This window comes from Sminthopsis crassicaudata, chromosome 1 (genome assembly GCF_048593235.1).
Source record: "Sminthopsis crassicaudata isolate SCR6 chromosome 1, ASM4859323v1, whole genome shotgun sequence".
In the NCBI taxonomy this organism is placed as follows: Eukaryota; Metazoa; Chordata; class Mammalia; order Dasyuromorphia; family Dasyuridae; genus Sminthopsis; species Sminthopsis crassicaudata.
In genome coordinates this window covers 97,730,283-97,756,184 of record NC_133617.1, presented here as the reverse complement: position 1 = coordinate 97,756,184, position 25,902 = coordinate 97,730,283, and the positions used below count along the sequence as shown (strand labels likewise).

Genomic DNA, 25,902 nt, shown 5'->3' with positions numbered 1-25,902 from the left:
AAGAAAATTATGAAAAGACAAAAGCTTTTTTTAAAAAGACACAAAAATATTGAAGAAAATAACACAAAAAAACCTCAAACCCCCAAATTAGCCAAATGTTTAAAAAAGGGGTTACAAAAGCTCATTGAGTAAAATAATTCCTTAAAAATTAAAATTAATCAAATGGAAGCTAATGATTACATTTACACAATAAAACAAAGTTAAAAGAATGAAAAAATAGAAGAAAATATGAAATATCTCATCAACAAGACAACTAATCTAGAAAATAGATTAAAGAGAGATAATTTAAGAATTACTGGATTACTTGAAAGCCAGGGGAAAAAATAGTGTAGACATCATCTTCTAAGAAATTATAAAGGAAAACTGCTCTAATATCCTAAAACCAAAGGGTAAAATAGAAATTAAAATAATTTACTGACTAGCTCCTAAATGAGATCCTTAATGAGAACTCCCAGTCTAATGCCAGAGCTCCCAAATCAAAGATAACAAAACTACAAGCAGCTAGAAATAAAACACTCAAATATTATAGAGACATAGTCAAGATCACATAAGATTTAGAAGTTACCACATTAAAAGAGCAAAGGTCTTAGAATGTGATATTTCTGAGCCAGGATTACAACAAAGCATAACTTACTGAGCAAACCTAAGTATAATCCTTTGGAGTTAAAAAAAAGTGGATATTAATAAAATAGAGGACTTCCTTAAACATTTCTGATGAAAAGACCAGGGATAAACAGAAAAATGTGACTTTCAAATACAAGACTCAGGGAAAGGATAAAAAGAGAAACGTGCCAGAGAAATCAAGAGAGAATCAAAAAGGTTAAACTGCTTACATTTCTACACTACTAGGGCAGCTAAAAAGACTCTGGAGGGCAGGATAGTAAGTCAGCTATGTTGGGATAATTTAAAAAAAGAGGGATGGGCAAGAAAGAAGGATGAATTGAGAGAAGAGTTAAGGGAAAGGAAGAATGGGAAAAATTATCTCACATAAAAGAAACATGAAAGAAAGAGCTTTTACAGTGTTGAAGAAAATAGGTATGCATTCCAAAGAAATCAAAGGAAAAGAACCATTTATAGTAGCTCTCTTTGTGGCAAAGAATTGGGAATTGAGGAGATGTCCACCAATTGAGGAATTGCTGAATGAGTTGTAATGAAACACTAAAAAATGACAAGGGAGGGTGGTTTCAAGAAAACTTCGGAAGAGCTACATAAATTTGATAGAGTAAAGCAAAGCAGAATGAGATCATTGTATATAACAACAACAATATTATAGCAATGATCAACTATGAAATACTTAACTACTCTGATCAAGACAATGATATAAGATAAATCCAAAGAAAAATGTTATCCAACTCCAGAAAGAAAACTGATAAACTCTGAGTGATGAGTATGAGTGAAGAGGGAATCATACTTTTTCTAATTTCTAAATTTTATTGCTTTTTAAAATTTGTTTCACTACATGATTAACATGGTAATACATTTTACAGACTTTACATGTATAATTGATTTCATATTATTTTCTTTTCAATGGATAGATAAGGGACTAGAAAGAGAAAGAACATTTGAGATACAAAATTTTTAAAAAATGTTTAAAATCAAGAAACATGTTATTGCCTAAAGATAAAAATATGCTTTTGATAAATTAAAAACCAAAAATGGAATTGTGTTATTTAACTTAAAACAATTATTTTTATTCAAAATGTGTATGTCAACATTGTCATAGTAGAAAACCAATAAATAGACATATTTAAACACTATGAAGTTTCACAATTTCTAGCAGTCATTAATTGTTTAACTGCCCTTCATTAACTTGGTTAACACATTTTCTAGTTTAATTAAACTTGTCTAAGGACAACATACCTTTAAAACTAAGTATAATTAATTTAACAATTTGATTTTTTGAGCTTGCATTCTTTTTCCTTCCAAAGCTTCTCTGTTTCCAAATTTTCCTATTATTATCAAGGATGCTATCCTCCTTCTAGAAATCCAGACTCACAAACTGGATGTTATCCTCAACTCCTCACTACCAGTCACTCTATATGCTTAATTTCTTATATTTCTATCTCCAAAACATTTCTCATATTATGTCCCTTTCTCTAGAATCACATAGCCATCAATCTGGTAGGGGCTCCTATCAATACATGATGAGACTATTGTGGTTGGTCTCCCAGCCTCATAGTCCTTCCCTACACAAATGTACCCTCTGCTTAGTCTTTTCCTTTAAAGTGCAAGTCTGACTATGTCACCTTTCCATTTCCCTCAAACTTCAAATTGTTTCTTATTAGCTCCAGAATCAAATATAAAATCCTCTCCATTTAGCATTTGAAGCCCTTCACAATCTTCCTATCTTTCTAGTCTTCTTATCCTTTACTCTTCTGCATGTAATATGTTATTTAGCTACAATGGTCTTTTTTGCTGTTTCTCATACATAACACTGTTTCCTGATGTGGCTTTTCACTTACTGTCCCATATGCCCTGAATATTTTCCTTACTTATTTTTACCTCCTTGACTTTCTTGGCTACCTCCGAGACAAAGATCCTTCTAAAAAAGATCTTTCCATAATCCCTTCCTCTAACATTTAGTAGCTATCTTGTAAATATATTGCCTGCATGTTTTTTCATCCTTTAAAGCTTTTTAAGGACAAAGGCAGTTTTTGCCTTTCTTTATATTCTCAGTTCTTAGCACAGTCCCTGGTATACATTAAGGGCTTAATAAATGCTTGTTGATTAGCTAGATAATCACACTATCACGTAAATCTATACCTACCTTCCCCTTGACCAGTACTCGAACATAAGTTGGCTGCACATTAACATCCATGAGAGAAGTATCCATGAACCTTCAAGATTAAATGCATCACAAAGTTGTAATTTTATAAAAATATAAATCTATAGAAATCTTAATCCAAATATTCATGAGCACTTTAAGTAAATTTAATTCTATTCAATTTAAAAACATATTATACTACTACAATGTTCAATTTTTATTCTGGTGACTAGTTCTCAAAAATTAAGTCTCAAATCAAAGTTCCAGGAAAATCAATTTAATAGGAACTCAGTTTAATAATAGTTCCAGTTTTAGAACCATTAATATAATTTATATTTTATCTTTCTATCCTTAAATACATGAGATCTATAACAACAAAGACAAATATGTATCATAGGAATATATTATTTTATATCCTTCCATTATAAAATGAAGTAGCTACACACCTTTCCTAAGAATCTACTAGTTCTACCACTTTCAATCAGTCACTTTGTAGATAATAATAGATTCCTCAACATTGTTATAGAGTGGCTTCTCATTCTACACCTGATCCTCACCAGGAAAATAAGGCTATGTCCATAGTACCTGTTTTTGTGAGTTTCTGTGAGGCTTTTAAATGAGATGATGTGTACAAAGCCTTTTGAAAACATTAAAACTACTAATTTTTATTGTCCCTTTTTGTTAACAAATGACATATTACAATGATGAAAAGTGCTATCTATTTCCGTCGCAACTGCTCTTTGGAGTCGGGGAGAGCAGTTTTCTTATATATTATGAGGGAATATACTTTGTGGAGAGTATATTTGTTAGTATGTATCTACTATATCAAAACAGAATGTTCAATAAAATGATAAATAAATCACATGACCAGAAAAATATTCAGCAAGATGTTCATATGAATTGAAGAGAGTTGACATAAACTAAACCAGAAGTATCAGACATACAGCTTGAAATGTTTCCAAGTATAGTGCAAATCAGACTAAAATGTAATTGGGAAACACTTTTTAAAATAAATAACAATACATTAAGAAATACTAATAGGTAGTTTTCATTATGTAGCCCTCAGGGATCTTTGTGTATTTCCATTTGTATTAAGACATTAATGAACTAAACCACAGCTCATTAAGTCTTCTGACCACAGGATTCTCCCCAAAACATCAGTCTCTCAGTTCATTAGCTTGCTAAATTGATGTGGCAGACCAAAAAGTTGAAGTGATTTTAGACTGCATTAAGGTTATAGTTCTACTCTCCTTTGCTGTGGTCCAAACACACCTGGAGCACAATGATTGGTTTGGGGCTTTATAGTTTAGGAAGGACATTTACAGTGTGAAGAGTGACAAAAGGAAAGTGACTAGTATGGTGAAGGGACTCAAAATCATGGTGTATGAAGACTGGTTGAAGGAATAGGGAATATTTAATTGGAGAAAAGACTCAATGAAGATAAGCAAGCTGTCTTAATATCTGATATATAGTCAGACGATCCATCCCAAACATTCACAGGTTTGTGTCCAACCTGTGGCAGAGCCTTCCAAGCTTGTATTGATCTGATCAGCCAGAGTCAAACACACTAACTTGATTCTAACAAAGTGATGTCAATTTGGTCCACTTTAAGAACAAAGAACAACAACTGAACCAAAAGAATGAAGGGGTAGAAGAGGAGTTAAATATTCTTAGTCACAGCAATAAGGAGAATTTTCAGAAAACAGGTTGTCTTGATAAAATAATTTATAATGATGTTATTCAAAATGAAATAGAATATTCTCAGAAGATAGTTTATTCACCCTCATTAAAGGTCTTTAAACAAAGGTTGGAAAAGCACTTCTTGTATGTTATGTGGACTCTTCAAGCATGGACTGGACTGAATGACTGAAATCTTTAAGAGGGAGGGCATTCAGAAATCTGGTTGCTCATATTATGAAACTGGCCAATGCCATTCCCATGCAAAGTATAATGAAGACAAAGGATAATATGTTCATACTGGTCCCTGAGCTTTTAGGTTTCCTTACTTGTATATACATTTTTGTAGCCCTATATAACATCTACTCAATACAAAGATATTTAAGGGGAATGGGCAACCTTTGTTGCCAAGAAGTGTCTATGAAAAAGCTACTATGTAACTTGTCTGAGATTGTAGTGACCAACATTACAGAGACCAAAGCAAGAACAGACATTCCAAAAGGGAGACGGTGGAGTTTCAAATATTTAGCATCTATCTGCTTCTGAGGGTGCTTGTTGTGGCACTGTCCAATTCTCCCTGTAATCTCTAATAATAAGTCACTGAGGTTTGCTATCTTTTTTCATTTAGATACAAGAATAAATAAAATTGCAAGCTAAGCAGTAACACCACAGAGAGTAATAAAATACCTTTACCTATATACAGCAAGATCCAGGACAATTTGATTATTTTCTTCATCATCTTTCAAAGAAAAATCAAGCCTAGTAAAAATTGAAAAGATAAAAAAGAAAAAAAATTGTTCAGTAATAAATGGATAGACAAACTCCTCACCACATTATATTTAAAAGCAAAGAAGATGCCTGCCATCTAGGGGAGGGGGTGGAGGGAAAGAGGGGAAAAACTCAGAACAGAAGGGAGTACAAGGGATAATGTTGTAAAAAAAAAATTACCTATGCATATGTACTGTCAAACAAAATGTTATAATTATAAAAATTAATAAAAAATAAAAAATAATATAAAAAATAAAATAAAAGCAAAGCAGGATGCATCACAAAAATTTTTATTGATGTGAGCATTTTGTTATTTGAGCAACAATATTTGTCTTTTATTTCTAAAACATTCAGAGTCAAGCAAACATTGAAAATGAAATTGGATTCATATATAATTTTTCTAAACATAGCAATATTTATGGTAAATTAGATATATTTAACATTGATGCAGAAATAGAGACATCTGGTGGTAAAAAATTTTGTTAACTTATTAAATTAATTTTTGCCAAAGAAATATAGAAGATTAAAATTTATATATTATAAATAGATGACTTATTAATAAGACAGTAAGATATATTATTTGGTAGAGATAATGTGGGACTTCAGATCTTTGTTTTACTTTACTGCATAATTAGAAGAATTTTATTTTTCTTTTTTTAAACATCAAAGTGGGAAAGGTTGAAGACAAGGAGAAAATAGATTTTATTAATTGAAAAATAAATTAATTTGGTCATGGGAAGAGCTAGATAAATGCCTCCATGACCCATGGATGATCCTCCCAAAACATAAATTAAATTTCTATGCTTAGGACACTCAGAAACCAAAAAAAGGCAATTAAACACACAATACAAAAGTTGATACTCATTGACCCTGATCTTACTCAGTATCCCCCTAACCTTCCATGCTACCCACAGTGAGGTACTCTTAACAGACTTAAGGATACAAAACAAACTTACATCAAAACCTATCTCAATACCTGGTTTCCCCCTCCCTTTTTCTCCCTTGGAAATCCTAGTTCTAGGTTACAGAAATTTACTTAAGCCTTAAAGGCCAGCTTGCCCATAGGTCTTAAAGAATAAAAAACTGCTGAGGGCTAAAAACTGGATGTACCAAAGCTGCAAAGGATTCAAACTTCCAGTGCTGAGGAAAACAGATTCTGAATTACCTATGTCAGGCCAGACAACTGAGGAACAAAGGGGGTTGAACAGATCACCAGGACAGGACATAGAATATATGTAGGGGATATGTAGCACTCCCATGAAGTAGGAGAAAAAAAGTATAGTATCCACTATAATCACTCAAAAGTTGCTTGGGACAGAGGACTAGGTTGAGATGCTGTGAGAACCAGCCTCCACTGAAATCACACTCAGAGTGGATAGAGTCAAAAAGTGAGTAATAAGTGGAAATTACTAAGCTTATACCTTAAGGAAAACATAAGAAAAAAGTCTCCATATACGCCAAAATATTTGTAGTAGCACTTTTTTGTGATAGCTATAAATATGAAACAAAATAATTGTCCATCAATTGGGGAATGGACAAATAAATCATGGTGCATGAATGTAATATAAGGTTACTGTACTATAAGAAATAATGTGTGTGAAGAATATACAGAAACATGGAAGGAGCTTCATGAACTGATGCAGTGTATGAAGCAGAGCCATAGAAACAATAGACACAACAAAATACATAATGGAAATGGAAATGATACACCAAAAAATCAAAAGAAAATGTAATAAAATTATAAAGGACAAGTGAAAATCAAATGAAAAGATATGAGAAGACACTTTCAATCCACTCCTTGGGAGAGGTGGGAGGTACACAGGGAAGTATACAGATACTGTATATGTTTCAGGAATTTTTCAGCATATTAATCAGTTGTGTTGGTATTTGCCTCTCTCTTCAAAAATATTATTTATCATATCTAGGAGGGGTATACTATGGTGATACAAAAACATAAAATATAAGAACTCATTTTTAAATATAAATTTATTTAAATGTGTAAATGGAAGGCTTATTAACAAAAATTTCCATAGTTTTCCCTTCTTTAACTGACATTCCTTAAATTTTATACATTGTTTCCAAAATCTCAAAAATATGTATATGGAACTGCCTTTCCAAAATTTTCTCAATCTCCTTCTTTTATTATTAGCCTTTTAATCTTCATACTATCTGATCTTCCTTCTTCCACTAAACTTTGTTTTGTGTTTTATCAACTTATGATTTCATCAGCTCCTAAAGAAGAGTACCCCTCCCCCCAAAAGTGTGGAACATGCTCAGAACTTCTGGGACTACTGGGAGAGTAAATTACCCTCCAGCAATACACAATCAGTATGTGTCAGAGGCAAAACACAAACCTAGATCTTCCTGACTCTTGATTTACAGATTAAATATTTTTTAATAAAATGTATTATTTTGTCTATAATTCATATAATTCTCCATAGTGTATCCCCAAATGGAATTATGGTACATGAAATCAATTTTACAAATCCACAAACACAAAATCAAAATAAACAATAATGCATGCTAAGTAACCACACAGATGTAAGTGCTGTGTGAAATTCGGGATAATTAAGTTATTTTTATTAACAATGAGGACTGGGCCTGATCAGATGAAGGAGGTGGCATCTGATTTGGTGTTTGAAGGAAGAAAATAAATTCAGTTAAGTGAATTGAAGAAAGTTTAAAAAAAAAGCCACACATAAGGAATGGTGTGAACAAAGGCTTATAGGTGAGAAAGCTCCAACTGTCTTTGGGTACAGAAAGATAGTGACCCAGTTCAGCTGCAACATAGGGTAGGAAGTAACAAACTGAGGTTGAAAAGAAAAAGTGGTACTGGATTGTTGATAGAAATGCAATCTGAATTTGATTCTGTAAGCTATGAGGGTGTAGTGAAGATTTTCAAGTTTAGCAATTTCATTTATAAGGAAAATGAATATAACAATAAAATAAAGATAGATCTGAGAAAGGAAAAAGTGTAAGTTGAAGCCTTTTAACAATGAAAATAAGTAATCCAACAGAAAGCGCTTTTGAAGATATTGTAAGAATACTGAAGTGAAGAAGGATGCTTAATTGAATCAGAAAAACAGAACATAAAGACCTTTATAAAGGAAAACATCTCATAGATTAAGTATTATTTTAAACTATAGCAAACCTACCCAAACAAAACTATAACCAAAATGATCTCTCAAGATTGGAATGGAATAGATCCATATCCTGCCACAAGAGAAGAAATTCATGGAATTATAACATCCAATTTTTTTTTTAAATTGATCCTATATCTAGCTTTTTGTACACAGTTGTTTGTTACCTTTCTTATTAGACCTTAAATTTTTGAAAGCAGAGATTGTCTTGCCTTTCTTATATTGAGCACTTAGCATAGTGCCTGGCATATAGCAGGAGATTAATCGATGTTTACTGATTGTCTGATAACAGATATATGATTTCATTCCAGTGATGTCAACAGCAGCTTTTCACATCTTCTTCAATTTCTTAGCTTTAACCTCCAGTTAATCCTCCAGCATACTGGTGGATGGTCTCTAAATCTCTTCATCCATTTCAGGTATACCAGTTGAAACAGATGGGCTGTCCATTGATTATCCATCATACTGACTATCCAAATCAAACCACCTCCAGTGTCTCTCTACTGCTTCCAAGATCAAATAAAAAATCCTTTATTTGGCATAAAGCCCCTTGTAATCTGGCTCCTTCATACTTTTAAGTCTTCTTATACTTTATTACCCTTCTCCATACCTGTGATCACTAGATCTGGCCACTTTGCTGTTCTTTAAACAAGATATACATCCCCCAACACACTGGCTGCCCCTATATTCAGAATTTTCTTTCTCCTTCACTCTGCCTCTGGGCTTCTCTAGCTTTATTTAATTCTCAGATAAAATGCCATCTTTCATTAAGAAAGATACATTTCCTGGTGTTTGGTTTTTTTTAAATTTCTGCCTTGCAAGAAATCTCTTATTTATCCTGTGTATATCTCATTTGTATATAGTTATTAGTAGTCATCTATTAAATTGTGAGCTCCTTAAGGGCAGAGACAGTTTTTGCCTTTTTCTGTATCCCCAATCTAGCATCTGGAATATAGTAAGATAAAATGAAAAGAGAAAGATTTCGCTGATCACCTCAAAATAAAAAAACCTCAAAAGAAATCCCAGAAATATCATAGCCAAAATCTAGAATTTCCATTTTAAAGAAAAATATTTCAAGCAGCCAGAAGGAAAATATTCAAGTACCAAAAAACAATAGCTACAATCATACAAGCTTTGGCCCTTCTGCAATAAATGAGATGAAATCATGGAATATCATAATACAAAGGGCAAAACACATGTATTTACAACCAAGAATAATTTATACTACTACATTGATTATAATCCAACATAAAAAAAGATGAATCTTTAATGGAATAGAGGACTTTCAAGGAACAAGATGAGACCTAAATAGAAATTTTGAAAGACAAATACAAGAGTTAGAATAAATCTTATAAGGTTCATTTATATTACCACAAGAAGGTGCTGGAAGGATATCAAGTACTAACATTTTAATAGAGAGAGGAGAAAGAAGGATTCCTTCAGAACATCAATATTTTCTGAGAATACTGAGAGAATTAAGAAAAGAGAATCATGGTGGAGGGTAGATTGATCCTACTATTAAGGTTTTAAAAGTAGAAAGAAAAGGAAGAGTAAAAAGAACATAGTAATGTTGGAAAGGAGGAAAATAAGGTGAAACTTACTATTTTTCATAATTAAGGTTCAGGAAAAGAAGACTATACAACAAACCTGAAGGAAGAGATGAGGGTGTGAAAAGGTCTAATTTTTACCTTTATCAGAAAAAGGACAACAGAAAGAATAAGCAGATACACACACACACACACACACACACACACACACAAGCTCTTATACACTTGCTAACAGTTAGCTATACAAAGTTAGTTCAGGCAGGAATAGGGAGTAATAGTTAAGAGAGGGGATAACACTAAAGTGGGAACGGTTGCGAGCAAAACCAACTTTCCTGATACTGAAGGAAAAAAAAAATTAAGAAATTTTAAGGAAAAAAAGAGAAACAATGTAGAAATTAGGGGGGTGGCTATCAATTGGCAAATATTTGAACAAATCATTGTATGTGGAATGAAATATGATTACAAAATAATAAATTATAAAATAAATGGCATCATAGAATCCAAAGAAGCATGAATACATAATTTTAAACAACTTTTTTAGTTAAGAGCTTTAAATGAATCAATGATCAGATAACCTATTATGAATCATGTTACCCATCTCCTCTCAGAAAACTGATGCTCCATGGAATGAATTTGTTTTATTTCAGATTAAGTGAGAAGTAAACAATATTTTTGTGATTGTGTTTTGAGTCTAATTCTTAATCACCCTTCATATAACCTAATACTATAAATTATCAAGTATAATAAGTAGTATGTAATAGATTGCTGTATTTAATATAAATTTCTTTGATCCAAAAGAGTGGTGAATTTATGTCAGGTTTAAAAATAGATTTATAGGGGAAACAGTCATAAGAGGCATCTCAGTATGATTACTAACCTATTCACTATTAATTAAGAATAAATTAATATTAATTGTGTTTATTTAATGTATTTAAATCAAATATAGCAATGTTCTAACTCAAGAGGCATGTTCATAATATTTGTCTATAATCCTATTGATAATACAAAGTGAAAGATATACCCTATTAACAACATTAATTGGTTCCACAAAAACACACTACTGAGTATTTAAGAGACAGTTTCATAAAAAAAAAAAGTATTATAAATAGGAAATCGGTTAAATAATACTTGGTTATAATGCATTAGTTGAGATAGTCTTATGTGTGGAATGTTCAAGAAATGTTCATAAACATTAGCTAAGTTGAATCTACTGTTAAAATTTAAATTTCAATCTGTTTAAAAATATAATTAATTTGTTACTTGGGAATATTGGGGGGGGAGAGAAATGACAGTTTTAGAGCTGCTGAACTAGTTAAAATTGATAAATATATTCATTGCAAAGCATATCTGTTATTAAAAACAAAACCGTGATTACAAATCCTACTAATCTTATTTCTTCAGGTTACTGTTTTTCTCACTTACTTGGGTTCATTAATATTCAAGACTCGTCCATCTGCAGTGATCAAAGTCCTAGGGGGCTTTTCTTTCTTCTTTTTGTCACTAAGAATAAACAGAGAAGAGGAGGGTAGGATGGAGATGGAAGGAAACTCATTTTATTAAAGTAAAGGGAGTAGCACCTCAGCAAAACCAACCGTTCATGAAAAATAAAAGAAAAACTTCTGAATGTCACCAATATTTCACATGTCAGTTACTGTGATTATGTCATTTGCTTTGAAATTAAAATCAGAGAAAGATTTCTATGTGGTTATATGTACATCGTTGTGAAAGAGCTTTTGCTGCTCTTCAGTCATTCCAGGTCTGACTGACTCTGTGACTCCCTACTTGGAGTTCTGTGGTGTTTTGTCATTTCCTCCTCCTGTTCATTTTACAGATGAGCAACAGAGGCAAGCAGGGTTAAGCGACTTGTCTAAGATCCCACAACTAGTTAATGTCTGAAGCCAGTTCCAGGCCCAGTGCTCTTTCCACTGTGCGCCCAGCTGCCCAAAGGTCCACCTTTTCCTGAATGATCCATATAAACCAATGTGTACATGTCTGTGAGGATGGGAGGGCCTGAGTGTATGTGTTACAGGACAGTGTTCTTCCTTTACCCATTTAGCTGAGAATGGAATGGGACCAGTCTGGGGTCAGTTCTCATCAGCAGGGACTTCCCTTCAAAATGGTACCTCCCTTGTTCTTTCCTATTTCCCTTAAGTAGACAAAGAGCAGAGTCTTTTTTTCCAAGGAATCCTCATTGCCCCAAGTACAGAGACAAACTATCGTTCCTTTGATCCAGACCTAAATAGTCATAATTTAAGGAAAACAAGGAAAATTTAAGTATACCTCTGGATACTTGCTAACAGTTATTTCAACACTGAGAGTGAGAAGCTCCCATTCATATGGTTCCATGTGCATCCCACCCATGGAATACAGGGGTGTATGTGTGTGTGTGTGTGTGTGTGTGTGTGTGTGTGTGTGTGTGTGTGTGTGTGTTCAATGACTACCATTGGCCAAAAGGAGGAGCAAAAGCCAACCTCAGGTCAGGTCTGACATGAGTGAAGGAAAAATGGCAGCTAAAGAAAACCTATGTCAACTTTATAGCTATTGTTGAATTTAGTTCCCAAATCCTGTGCCCAAATTTACGTTTTTGTTTCTTTATCTTTGCATGTATTTTAAGAGTTGCTTCTCCTCCATATTCCTGCATGGGAGATCTGTGGTTTTTATCAAGCATGCGAGGAGATGTGCACATTGAAAACCCAAGTGGCTAGGGAAGTGCCAATAATGAATGGCTATCCCATTTTATTTATGGCTTATCTAGATGCTTGCCAAAGTATTTCCCTACTTTGTGTGTGGAGCCTTATATTTATTTAAAGCTATAATTTATAATACACCATAATTGTTTCATGAATTAACAGAACAGTATATAGATGACTATAACATTATTTAATATACAACAAACAGATGTTTAGGGGAAAACCTGTTTTTCAGTTTGCCTCCAACCTTGCTTTTTTATTAGTAAAGAAAAATGTATGAAGTCACTAGCAGCCATTCTGTGATGTGTTCTTTTTTATTAAATTTGCCTTTTGATCTTTATCATGGGGATTGGGAAGATACTCGTGGTTCATTTTATGTGTTTTTTTTCTTAGATAAAGATACTTTAAAAAACAGCCAAGTGTATGGGGAAGAGACAGCTGGCCTGGAGTTGAGAAGATCCGAGTTCTAATCCAACTCAGATACTTATTGGCTGTATGATCCTGCGCAAGTCACTTAACTTCTCTTTACTTCAATTTCTTCAACTGTAAAATGAAGATAATAATAGCATGTACCTTACAGAGTTGTTATAAGGATAAAATATTTTTAAAATTTTGCCTGTTTATTCCATTCCCACACTTCACCTCCCAATGTTTTAAGGATAAAATGAGACAATATCTGTAGGGTATTTTGAAAGTTCAAAGCAATATATAAATGCTACTCATTATTATTAAATGAATTGACAACTTCTTTAATTTGCTAATTATGTATAGATAATTTTCAATATTAATTTTTGTAATATTTTAATTCAAAATTTTTCTCTCTCCATTCCTTCCCCACCAAGGCAGCCATCAGCCCTATAGCTACATTCATGTAAAATGTTTTTTCCATATTAATCATGTTATGAAAGAAAAATCAGAACAAAAAGGAAAAAAACTATAAGAAAAGAAAAAGAAATTTTAAGTGAAAATAGTATGTTTTGATTTGCATTTAGTCTCCATGGTTCTTTCTCTGGATATGGATGGTATTTTCCATCACAAGTCTACTGGGATTGTGTTGGATTACTGTATTGCAAAAATAAATTTTTTTAAAAGAGTTAAGTTTCTCATAATTTATCATCATATAATGTTGCTATTGTGGTTATTATGTTCTCCTGCTTCTTCTCATTTTACTCAGTATCAATTCATGAAAGTCTCTCAAAGTCTTTCTGAAATTATCCTGCTGATTGTTTCTTATAGTACCATAATATCCCATTACATTCATATACCACAACTTGTTCAGCCATTCCTCAATTGATGGGCATCCCCTTGATTTCTAATTCTTTGCCAACATCAAAACACCTGCTATAAATATACTTATATATGTCAGTCCTTTTTTTCCCTTTTCTAAGATCTCTTTTGGATACTGATCTAGTAGTAGTTTTGCTGGATCAAAGGGTATGCACAATTTTATAGCTCTTTGGGCATAGTTTGAAGTTTCTCTCCAGAATAGTTGGATCAGTTCACAACTCCACCAATAATGCATTAGTGTCCCAGATTTCCTATATCCCCTCCAAAATTTATTATTATTTTTTGTCATCTTTGCCAATCTGATAGATGTGAGATGACACCTGAGAGTTGTTTTAATTTACATTTCTCTAATCAATAGTGATTGAGAGAATTTTTCATAAGATTATAGATCTGCATCTATTTTCAGAGGAAAAATAGAATATTTTTTACAGTTAACCAAAATGGCCTATTAGTTATTAATGCAAATTCTCAATGAAAGAACTTAATAAGAGCACAAGTAAATCTGTTCATCAAATAAAATCTTTCGGTGAAATGAAAATACCCCTACTATTATCATTTTGGTGTAAAGATAACTCTGGATTCTCAAAAGCTATAGCAGTGAAATATAATCTTTGATAGATCTTATCAATTTGGAAAGGTTTTGCATTCAAGGTTATTGAAATATTGCATCTGTTATCTAAGGTCTCATGTTGTTCAGTGCAAAGTGGCACTTTACCAGAAACTGGCTACTACAACTCAAGACCAGAAGGAAGATAGTAATCTGTATAAGGGGAAGTATTATCTATGCTGATGAAAATTATGCTCTTTCAAAGAATCAAAGTCAAAATGTATGCTAAAGTTCTGTTAATTATAAAGTATAATGAAAACATAAGCCATTATTGTCACATTTATTATTTTAGGAACTTTTTTAAAAAAAACACAGAAATTCTTCTAGGAATCATGGTAACTAAATGGTATAATGGAGATAATACTGGACTTGTAGTAAGGAAGACCTGAGTTCTGATTCTGTTTTAAATTTTTCCTAGGTAGGTCTGTAACCCTGAGCAAATCCCTAAGCCTCTCTCAGCTTCAATTTTTTCTATCTGTAAAATGTAAGTTATAACAGCACCTGTTATTTCACAGCATTTTTTGTGAGGAGTGAGATGTTTTAAAAATATTTCACAAATCTAAAAGCTATAGATAGTCAGATGATAGATAGATAGATGGATGACAAACGTAGAAAAATAAGAGATTACAAACAACAGATAAATGAAACTGATGCACAGAACATAGAGATAGAGAGACAGATATAGATATTTATGCATATATATATATATATATATATATATATATACATTAGCTATTATTTTAAAATTTGGTGACTACAGTGAAACCCTGATTATATTAAATGAGTGTATCTCTCTCTCTCTCTCTCTCTCTCTCTCTCTCTCTCTATATATATATATATATATATATATATATATATATATATATATATACTAATTGATGATCTAAATAATCACAACACTATGAAATGTAAAATTTTGATTACTGATATATTTTTATTGATTTTGACTGATTAGATTGATATTAATAATTCTGATTATATTAAGAGGGTTTTGTACAAACAAAACAAATGCAGACAAAATTAGAAGGGAAAATGAAGACTGAGAAAAAAATTTTACATCCAGTATTTCTGATAAAGACATCATTTCTAAATTATATAGAGAATTGACTCAAATTTATAAGAATATAAGACATTCTCCAATTGAAATTTAAATGATCAAAGGTTAGGAACAGACAATTTTCAGATGAAAAAATAAGGCAATTTCTAGTCATATGAAAAAATGCTCTAAATCACTATTGATTAAAGAAATGCAAATTAAAACACCTCTGTGGTGCCACTTTATATCTATCAGATTGACTAAAATGACAAGAAAAGATAATGATAAATGTTGTAGGAGATAATGCACTGTCTGTGGAGTTGTGCACTAATCCAACCATTCTGGAGAGAAATTTGGAATTATGCCCAAAAAGCTATAAAACTTCATATCCTTTGATCTAGCTATGTCTCTACTGGGCAAGTATCCCAAAGAGGTAATAAAAAAGTGAAAAGGACCCACGTGTGTAAAAAATATTTGCAGTAGTCCTTCTTGTAGTGGCAAGGAACTGGAAATTGAGTAGATGCCCATTAGTTGGGGAATAGCTGAATATGTTATGGTATATAAATTTAATGAAATATTATGGTTCTATAAGAAACAATAAGTAGGCTGACTGGGAAGACTTACATGAACTCATGCTCAGTGAAGTGAGCAGAACCGAGAGGACAATGTACATAGGAAAAAAGAGGATTATGTGATCTTTCCAACAATGAATTATTCAAAGCAATTGCAAAAACTTGGAATAGAAAGAGCCGTTTGTATCTATGGAGACTGAATGTGGATCAAAGCATAGTATTTTCATCTTTTTTCTTCTTATTGTTAGCTTGAGGTTTTTTTTTTCTTTCTCATGTTTCTTTTTCCTTTTGACCTTATTTTTCTTGTGCAACATGACAAATATGGAAATATTTTAAAAGGATTGTACATATTTAATTTACATTGGATTGCTTGTTATCAAGGGAAGGGTAAGGGCAGAAAACAGGGAGAAAAATTTGGAACACAAGGTTTTATAAAGGTGAATGTTAAAAACTATTTTTGCATGTATTTGGAAAAATAAAAAGCTATTATAAAAAATCACCCATAAACTATTCAATATCATCCAAGTTTTACATATTTAATGATGGTCTAAAGAACTAAGTTTATTACTAAAAAAATTTTGGTAATGTTTAATAAGAGAAGGTCCAAGAAATTGTATTTAACAAGGAAAATTAAAATACACTAATAAGAATTTTAAGCTAACATTCTAAAATAATCAGTGAACAAAGAAATGTGATTTCTAAGAATTTAATCAGTTATTAAGGTATAAATTCACAATACCTTAATTTTTCTTTATCTTTCCTTTGTTTTTCCAAGTATCGATGAGTTTCCAGTCTAGACTCAGGGCTAAACAAGGTGGGCTTCTCCCAGAATTCCTTCTCCAATTCATCTGGTGTCTTTTTATTAACTTTGCTTTCTTCTATTTCTGAATGTTCTTTTTCATCCCTCTGAAGCACAGAATATGGACTAAAAGAACAAAAGGATATGAAAATAGTAAAATCAACAGTTTTTTCATATTAGAGCACAATGATATAACTGTTACCTAGAGAATGACTATCAAAACTGAGAGAATATCTATTAAACAAAAGAAATATTTTTAGAGGTATCATACTTCATAGTGAGGCTGCTGCAAGGGTCAAAAGAAAGAAGACAGTAGAGAGGATTCTGTATACTCTCAAGTCAGCTCATTTATAATGATAAAACATTGCCTTTTCTGATTTTTTAAGATTTTGTAAATGTCTGCTACTGACTTGCAATGACTTGCAAAAGAAATATCTTGGTGTAGTAGAGAGAGAGACAATTTCAAACATTTACTGGTTTTGAGACCTCTGGCAAATTAATTAATCTATTAGTTCTCTAAGCAGAGTTCAAAGACTTTAAGTTGCAGAGAAGTAATAAATAAATTAAATAAAATATTATTTAATAAAATTATTTAATAAAAATTATAAATTAAATAAATAAACAAACAAACAAATAAATAAATAAATAGATAAATAAATAAATAAATAGATAAATAAATAAATAAATAAATAAATAAATAAATGAATGAATAAATAAATAAATAAATAAATAAATAAATAAATAAATAAATAAATAAATAAATAAAAGAAGTAATAAACCTGTTACGATGGTAACTGGGTAACATAATGTATATAGAGTACTGAGTCGAGAGTCAGAAAGACAAGAGCTCAAATCCACCCTCAGACACATACTAGTTATGTGAACCTGAAAGAGTAACTTGATCCTGTTTGCCTCAGTTTCTTTATCTGTAAAATGAACTGGAGATGGAAATGGCAAACTGCTCCAAGTAACTTTGCCCAGAAAACACCAAATGGGATCAGAAAGAATCAAATGTAACTGAAACAACTTAACAGCAAGTGACCTACATTGTAAAGGGAAATTTCTTCACCAAAGACTTCCCTATCAGAATTACCAGACTCCTAATTGTGAATCACCTCACTTTGGAGACCTTATGTTTCCTCCCTTAAAAAATTAAAAGGTCAGACTAGAATTCAATCATTCTAATTGGTTTTAAATATTTCAAAGGCTATCTCTTGAAAGATGAAGTGTACTTGTTCTTTTTGGTTCCATAAGGCAATAAGAAGCTGCAGAAATTTTGGTTCAGTATAAGAGAAAACTGCCTAAAAGTTAAAGCTATCCAAAAGGAGGTAGTAGATTTGTCCTCAAGTACAACCTGGAAGATCATTTATGAATCATGCTATAAAGTGGATTATAGCTCAGGGATAGGTTGGGCTAGAGAGTCTCTGGGATGTCTTCCTATCTCTCAGACTTCTGATGCCCACACTAACTGCTACAAACCTTCTCTTTCTTCTTTCAAGGTTCCTGGGTCTTCAATTTTCCCTGCTTTAGAGAAAGAGATGCCCTAAATTACATGCCTAGCACCTCATTCATCCCAGGCTCCTCCAGGCCATGGTTGCATCAAACACCTCATCTGTCCTGTGCATTTTCAGTCCCTCCCTTTCTAATGCTTACTTCTCCTCTTCAAACATATTCCGGTGTCCAATATCATAAACAACACAACGGTAAAGCCTCAAACCTCTATGTACCCTTTGCCTTCAGTGGAAAAGCAATAGTATCACAGCAATAGATATTGATTTAATTTCAGTAGACGTTACAAGAAGTTAGAATAGCCATTAAACCCCTTATTAGAGACTGCCATTCTAATAGTTGCCATTCTCTATATCTTTTTTCCTTCTTAGCAAAAAACCTTGAAAACACTGTCAACAGCCAATTCCTCTAAGTTCCCTTCCTTGTACTTAGTCTCTTGAGAGTGGAAAAGTGTTAAAGCTCACAGCCTAACTCACTTATTAGTTCTTCACTGTCAAGTCCAAAACTTCACTGAGCTGGCTACCTAGATCATTGTTCTTCAAAGATTCCCTAGTCAAATGGCTATAATGCTGAGCGCAGGATACTGAACCCAAATATTCCCATGAGTCACACTGCTAGGACAGACTCTATTTCCTTCACTTGTAACTGAAAAGTACAAATAAAAGAAGGCCCAAACTTTGACTTTTTTCTGGGGCTGTATGACCTCACCTGGGTAGGGACAGCACTCTGGGCTGCCTCTTTTATATTACTGTGTCTCTAGTATGAATAAAGTCCTATACTCCAGGCAAACAGCAGATTAAATCAACTCTGTTTAGGTAGGCAGATTTAAAGAAAAGATAAGTTCTATCCAGAATTCTAATGGGAAAAGGATGCTCCCAACAACACTAGGTACTGATGCAGAAGCAGGTATGCATGCACCAACTTTTCTGCTTCCCATTGGCACTCCCAGGAACTTCCCTATAAGCGACAAATGTTTCACATGGTCTGGACGTTCATCAAACCCATTTTTATGCTACCTTTTATTTCATAATTTTGCCTTTATATAATATTGTATACTATTATATATTTATATAATTATAATTGTATAATATATATAATAAAATATATAATAAATGTAATTTATATAATAGTATAATTTTACACTATTTTTAATAATACAGAATGTGACTAGGGATTGTTTCATATGCTATCCTTAGCACCTAACAGTGTCACTTTTTAATAAATGTTTTTTAATATATTTATTCATTTGTTTATTTATTTATTTTGTTTGTTTATATTTATTACTGATTGACTGATTCTTCTCCCCCCCCCCCTGAGGCTAGGGATAAGTGACTTGCCCAGGGTCACACAGATAGGAAGTGTTAAGTGTCTGAGATCAAATCTGAACTGGGGTCCTCCTGAATTCAAGGCTGGTGCTCTATCCACTGTGCCACCTAGCTATCCCTGACTGATTCTTAAAAACTATGATGTTTTATTTCTGGCTTTAAAACTGCTCCATCATTTTGGATGCCAGAAGGTGGACTCCCATTGCACATTACTCATCCCTCTCTTCTTCCCGAAGGCATCATGAAGGTATGGACATTTTAATCAATTTCTTAACATAAGTTCACTTCCTTCTCCCATTATCTAACCTGCAGTGATAAATTTTAGCTGCCAATAACAATTCGGAACCTGGCTTCCAGAAAGACCTGTCTCAGACATTTACTAGCTATATAATCCTGGTTTAATCATTTAACATTTGTCTCCCTCAACAGTAAAATGGAGATAATTATAGCACTTACTCTCCAGGGTTGTTGTGAAGTTAAAATGAGATATTTGCAAAGTACTTAATACAATGCCTGGCACATACGAAGCACTTAATAAATGTTTATCTCCTTTCTTTCTTCCTTCACTCTCTCTGCAATCCGGCTTCCAATCTTAACCTTCAATTAAAACTTCTTCCTTCAAAGTTATCAATGATCTCTTCGTTGCCAAATCTAATTCCTTTTTCTCAATATAGAAATTTCTTGACCTCTCTGTAGTATTTAATATTGGCTTCTGGATAGTCTCATTTTTTTTGTTTGTTTTGATATGTCTCTCTCCTAGTTCTTCTATTTGACTTCATCAAAGCTCCCTTTGCTATATTTTCATTTATGACATGTATACTAACTACAGATGTCCTCCAAAGATGTATTCTGAACCCTCTTCTCTTTTCTTTTTTATACTCTCTTAATTGTGGATCTCTTCTGCTACCATGTCACAGAATTATCTTTATGTAGAGGATTCTATATCTATTGATCCATCATTAGTTTTTCTCCTGATCTCCAGTCCTATATTACCAACTGCCCATTGAACAATTCCAATTCTTAAACTCTATGTATCCAAAATAAATTTTTTATTCTTTTCCCCCTAAAATTCACCCCTCTTCCAAACTTGATTATTATTATTATTAAGGTCATTGGTATTTTTTCAATAACTCAAAGTTGAAACCTTGATATCATCTTTGATTTCTCATACTTCACATTCCCAGCTACCAAATTATTTGTTTTTCTCTACATTTCTTAGATGTATCTCCTTGTCTCTACTCACAGCCACTACTCCCATAATCTATTCTCTGAACTACTGCAATAGCTCCCTGATTGTTTTTCCTGCTTAAAGTCATTTCCCATTTCAATACATCCTCCACAAAGCTGATAAAAGTGATTTTCCTAATTATAGTCTGACCATATCACCTCTTCCTGATACTTAATAAACTTCAATTTCTCCATAGTCTGACCATATCACCTCTTCCTGATACTTAATAAACTTCAATTTCTCCTATTTCTGTGCCAGTATCTATGAATGTTTATGAAATGCTCTCTTTCATCATTTCTATTTCTTAGAATCCTACACCCCCTTCAAGTTCAAATATCATTTTCTGCAGGTCTTTCCTGATCCCTGCAGCTACTAGTGTCTTCAAATCTATGGTTACTGTTCATCAGCTCTATGGGTTTTCTTTGTTTTTTTTTCCTTTTTTTTTAATGTTTCTTACCTATACTTCTTTATCTGCACATTGTCTTCCCTATTAGAATGTAAATTTCTTGTGAGACTTTTTTTTTTTACTTTTCCATGGTTTTCCTTGCATTTTATAATTCTTGGAACATTACAAATGTTTAATGTTTGTTGTCTGATTGATTAAACCAGTAGTTTTATAAAGCACAAGATTGTAGTGACAGTGTTAGCACCCTGGATACTTTAGAATCAGCTGGAGTCAGGATAAGCAAAAGTCTTTATTCTAGATCTTTAGAAGTAGAAGTGAAGAGAGTTAACACTTAGGATCTCTGTGACCTCACTGTCTCATCTCTCTCACAGAAAAGACCCTGGCTAGTCTCCCTGCACCTCCTAGTCCCTCCCACAATTCTCTGTATACACCAAAGGATTGAGTCAGCACAGGATAGTGGGAAGGGCCATTTTCCAAGCATATTCTTATAGACTATTGCCCAATCAGTAATTAGCCTCAAGTGCTCGATTGTCTGACCTCAGTGCATTGACTCAAGAGTTTCAGCCCCTTACACAAAATATTTCTTCTCAGTTCAACAATCATTTATTAGCTATGTGAAATTTCCATACTAGGTGCTGGCAGGGATTCCATAATCCCTGTCCACTCTGAGCTTACTCTTCATATGAAAAATAATGCAATATATCAACAAGTGACTGCAATATAAAATAAGATAGAGGAGTAATCAAAAACAAATGTGAAGAATAAGGAAGGGAGGATCATTATCAAATGGGTAGTTAAGCTTCATGGAGAATGTGGGGAAAACAAAACATAAATGCAGCTGCTTCTTCCACACAAAAATAATTTAATCTTCTGTCTTGTGAGCAATGACTTGTTATAATGTTAAATATAATGTGCTCAAAAAGGCTGGGTGTAAATTTAAGTTGATAAAGCTTAAAATAATGCCTCTAAAGTCTATCTAGTGAAGCTTCAGAGTATATTAATACTTTTGGGACACCCAGTATAATAAAAACAGGATAGAGAAGAAAGATATATCTGAGTCACTTATATCCAGCTAAATACAAAAACACACTATAATCTGCACAATAATTTTGGTCACTTTAAAAAAAATTCAAAATACAGGTTTCCAAGGTAAATGTTATCATATCAAAAAACTATTGCAATATTTGTGATTGAAGCAACCAGCTGAATTTTTTCTTTTTTTTCTAATTTCTGGCTAGTAAAAGGTTTACAGGGTACAACTTTCAGTCTTTTGCAATCTAAATAATAAGGTTTAGATAATTTGGAAAACAAAATTATCAGCAAATACATGTTGAAATGCATTTTCTTTTAGAAAGTGAACTACTGGAGTAGCTAGGTGGCACACTGGATAGAACACCAGCTTTAAAGTCTGGAGGAAGACCTGAGTTCAAATTTGACCTCAGACACTTAACACTTCCTAGCAGTGTGACCCTGGGTAAGTCACTTAATCCCAATTGCCTCAGCAAAAAAGAAAAAGAATAAAGAAAAAGAAAAGTGAAATATATATTTTACTAGGAAACCACTTATAATACAAGCCCATCCCTCTGAAATGATTTCACAAGGAAAACTATTAATAGATCAGTTTCAAATTGACCAATATTTCAAGACAAATTTCAATGGGTAATAAAATGTTCATACTGTGAACAGTGTGATTGAAATAAACAGAAAAAATAGTCAAAAAAATAAAAAAAATCAGCAAAGATTACTGTTGAGTTGGACTTGAAAACATATTGAAGACTTTTCTTTATACAAAATGAATATTTAAGTATAAATATAATAAAATTTGCAAAATATAAAAGATAACCAGAGGTATGCTTTGTGATGCTCCCAATGAGGGCATGCATTACAAACTTTTTCAACAGCATATATATTACATTGTTATGATTCTTACTAAGACAGTTGAATTGATAGAGACAATAATTATCTAATTTAGCATGATTCAGCATGATTGATCTGATCCTACAAGGAGATTTTATGGGCCAGAACTTGAAACAAGGTACTGAGTGGAATTGAGGAGACAATGATTAAATCTAATTTAGCATTGATTTAATCCTACAAAAAATAATGATTTCCTAGTAATGTAATGATTGGAGTACTCAGTGCACAGCACATAAACAAGAAGCTCTCAGGGCCAGACACAGAACCCCGCAAGCCTATTCTCAGAAACGGAGTCAGATTCATTCCATATTCCATCTTTGTGCTGGCTGGAAACATAGAGACTGAAGCTGGAAGGGCCAAGGACTAGCGGCAAGAACCAAGGAGAAAGGCTTCTAAGAAAGCTAACTGGGCCCAAAGAAGGAAACAAGACTTAAAAAGATAAAATAAAGGATTTGGACTTTAACTCCTGGCTGAATTTGAGGTGATTATTGAACTGAATTGAAACTAAGGCTGTTCTGGGGCAGCTAGGTAGCGGGGTGGATAGAGCACCAGCCCTGAATTCAGGAGGACCCGAGTTCAAATCTGGTCTCAGACACTTAACACTTCCTAGCTGTGTGACCCTGGGCAAGTCACTTAACCCCAGCCTCAGGAAACTAAGGCTGTTCCCAGAAACCCCCCAAGAAATTGCTCTCAGAGAACATTGTATTTTAAGAAGAACATTACATTACATAAAGGCAGATCTGTAGATTTATAAGCTATTTGATTAGCACAATTTAACATATAATAATTTAAATGTAATTGAAAGTACAAGGCTGTAGTAAAAATGTGCATACATATATTGATGGAAAACAGGGGTGCTGGGCCTTTTTTGATCATGAAAATTGTTAGCAGTCTGGTGAAGCTCACAGACCTTTTTTGGAATGAGGTTTTTAAATAAATAAAATACTTAAGACTGACAAAAAAAACCAATATGTTGAGCTACAGATTTCAAGATATATTTTTATTTTAAAGTTCATGAAATTCAAGATAAAACCCCCTGATATAAAAAGACCATAGTGTCCATAATTCATAAGATTATCATTTATAATCAAGCAATTGGAAGTTTATAGCCTTGGAAGTAAAAACGTTAAATGAATTTGTAATATTTCTATTAATTTTTGAATCACAAATAAATACTAAATATGAATGTTAGCTTACATACATAGTGTTGTTGATGTCTGTGTACCAACGTCCATCGAAGCCTGGTTTACTTTTGTTTTCCTTCTGTTTTTCCTTCTCTTCCTCTTCTTGAAGTTTTCTCTCAGCCTCTCCTTTCTCTTTGGATCTTTTGAGGCAATAAGCCTTTTCCTGTTCTCTGATTTTCTCTTCAATTACTGGGTAGTTCTGCAATGCTTTAATTCTCTCTGATCGCTCTATTTCTTTGCCATCCAAACGCTTATAATAAAATCATAATTATAACAAAAGTAATAACAAAATAATTTTTAAAAGTAGGGATTCAAATTGACTTTATGTTGACCTTTATTGGAATATTATAACTACATGAATTTCATAAAAGGGACATAAATAATTCATGAAAAAATAATTCCAGTGGCTCCATTACCTCCAGAATCAAATACAAAATCCTATTTGGTGGTAAAATTCTTTACAATTTTAACCCCTTCTTATTTTTCAGTCTTCTTATACCTTAACCCCTTCCATGTACTCTACAATCCAATGACACTGGCCTCTTTACTGGTGCTTATACAAGACACTCCAATTCTTTATATCAACTGTTTTCAAGGGTTGTTCCCCATGCTAGTACACACACCATCACTTTTTATCTCCTATTTCCCTGGTTTTCTTCAAATCTTACCTAAAGCTTCACTTTTTAATGGAAGCCTTTCTCAGATCTCTTTAATTTGTATCACCTTCCTTCTGTGATTGTCCCTAATTTATATATCTTGTTTATATATAGGTGCATGCATGTTTTCTCTTTCATTAGACTATAATCTTTTTGACTGCACAGACTATTTTTTGTATCCCCAAAATTCAGCACACATAGTGCCTGGGATATATTAGGTGCTTAATAGATCCTTATGAACTAAATGACAAAATATTTAAGCTTCTGATAAATATTTGATACTCATCAAATACAATATCTAAAAGGAATAATTTAAAGCTCATTATATGCTATTAAAACTTATATAGTTTGCTAATTATCTTTGCCAGTAATAATAATGTTAAATTAACAGTTCTGTCAATGATTAGCTCTGTTCCATTTTCTTCATATTTTAATAAAGTCTGAGTTTTAAAATAACATAAATGAATATATATTGATAGATTTAAATAATTGTCTTTTTCCTGCTTTTTGGAATATGTTCTAAAGATACTGTTTTAAGAATTTCAATTTTGAGAACGTGCCATCTCTCCTAGTCTTATTTCTGCTGTGAAATTTTAGTTCCACAATCAATTAGCAATTAAGTATCTAATATGTGCCAGTGCTCAAGCACTGAGGATATTAAGGACTAATATGAAATTGTACTTGTCTTCAAGGAACTTAAAATCCTATAGGAGAAACAGCGTGTGTGTGTGTGTGTGTGTGTGTGTGTGTGTGTGTGTGTGTGTGTGTGTGTGTAAAATGCAAGGAAAAC

At 32.7% G+C, this 25,902-nt stretch overlaps 1 protein-coding gene across 5 annotated transcripts in view; it reads right to left on the bottom strand.

Moving 5' to 3' along the window:
- DNAAF11 (dynein axonemal assembly factor 11) overlaps positions 1-25,902 on the bottom strand; it is a 100,577-nt gene that overhangs the window by 33,357 nt on the left and 41,318 nt on the right. For all 5 annotated transcript variants that reach the window (XM_074265413.1, XM_074265403.1, XM_074265376.1 and 2 more), the window contains 5 exons: positions 24,474-24,706; positions 16,828-17,013; positions 11,319-11,396; positions 5,135-5,200; positions 2,768-2,837 (listed from right to left, as the gene is read on the bottom strand). In XM_074265413.1, coding sequence (XP_074121514.1) covers positions 2,768-2,837; positions 5,135-5,200; positions 11,319-11,396; positions 16,828-17,013; positions 24,474-24,706 — 633 coding nt within the window. The remainder of the gene's footprint in view (positions 1-2,767; positions 2,838-5,134; positions 5,201-11,318; positions 11,397-16,827; positions 17,014-24,473; positions 24,707-25,902) is intronic.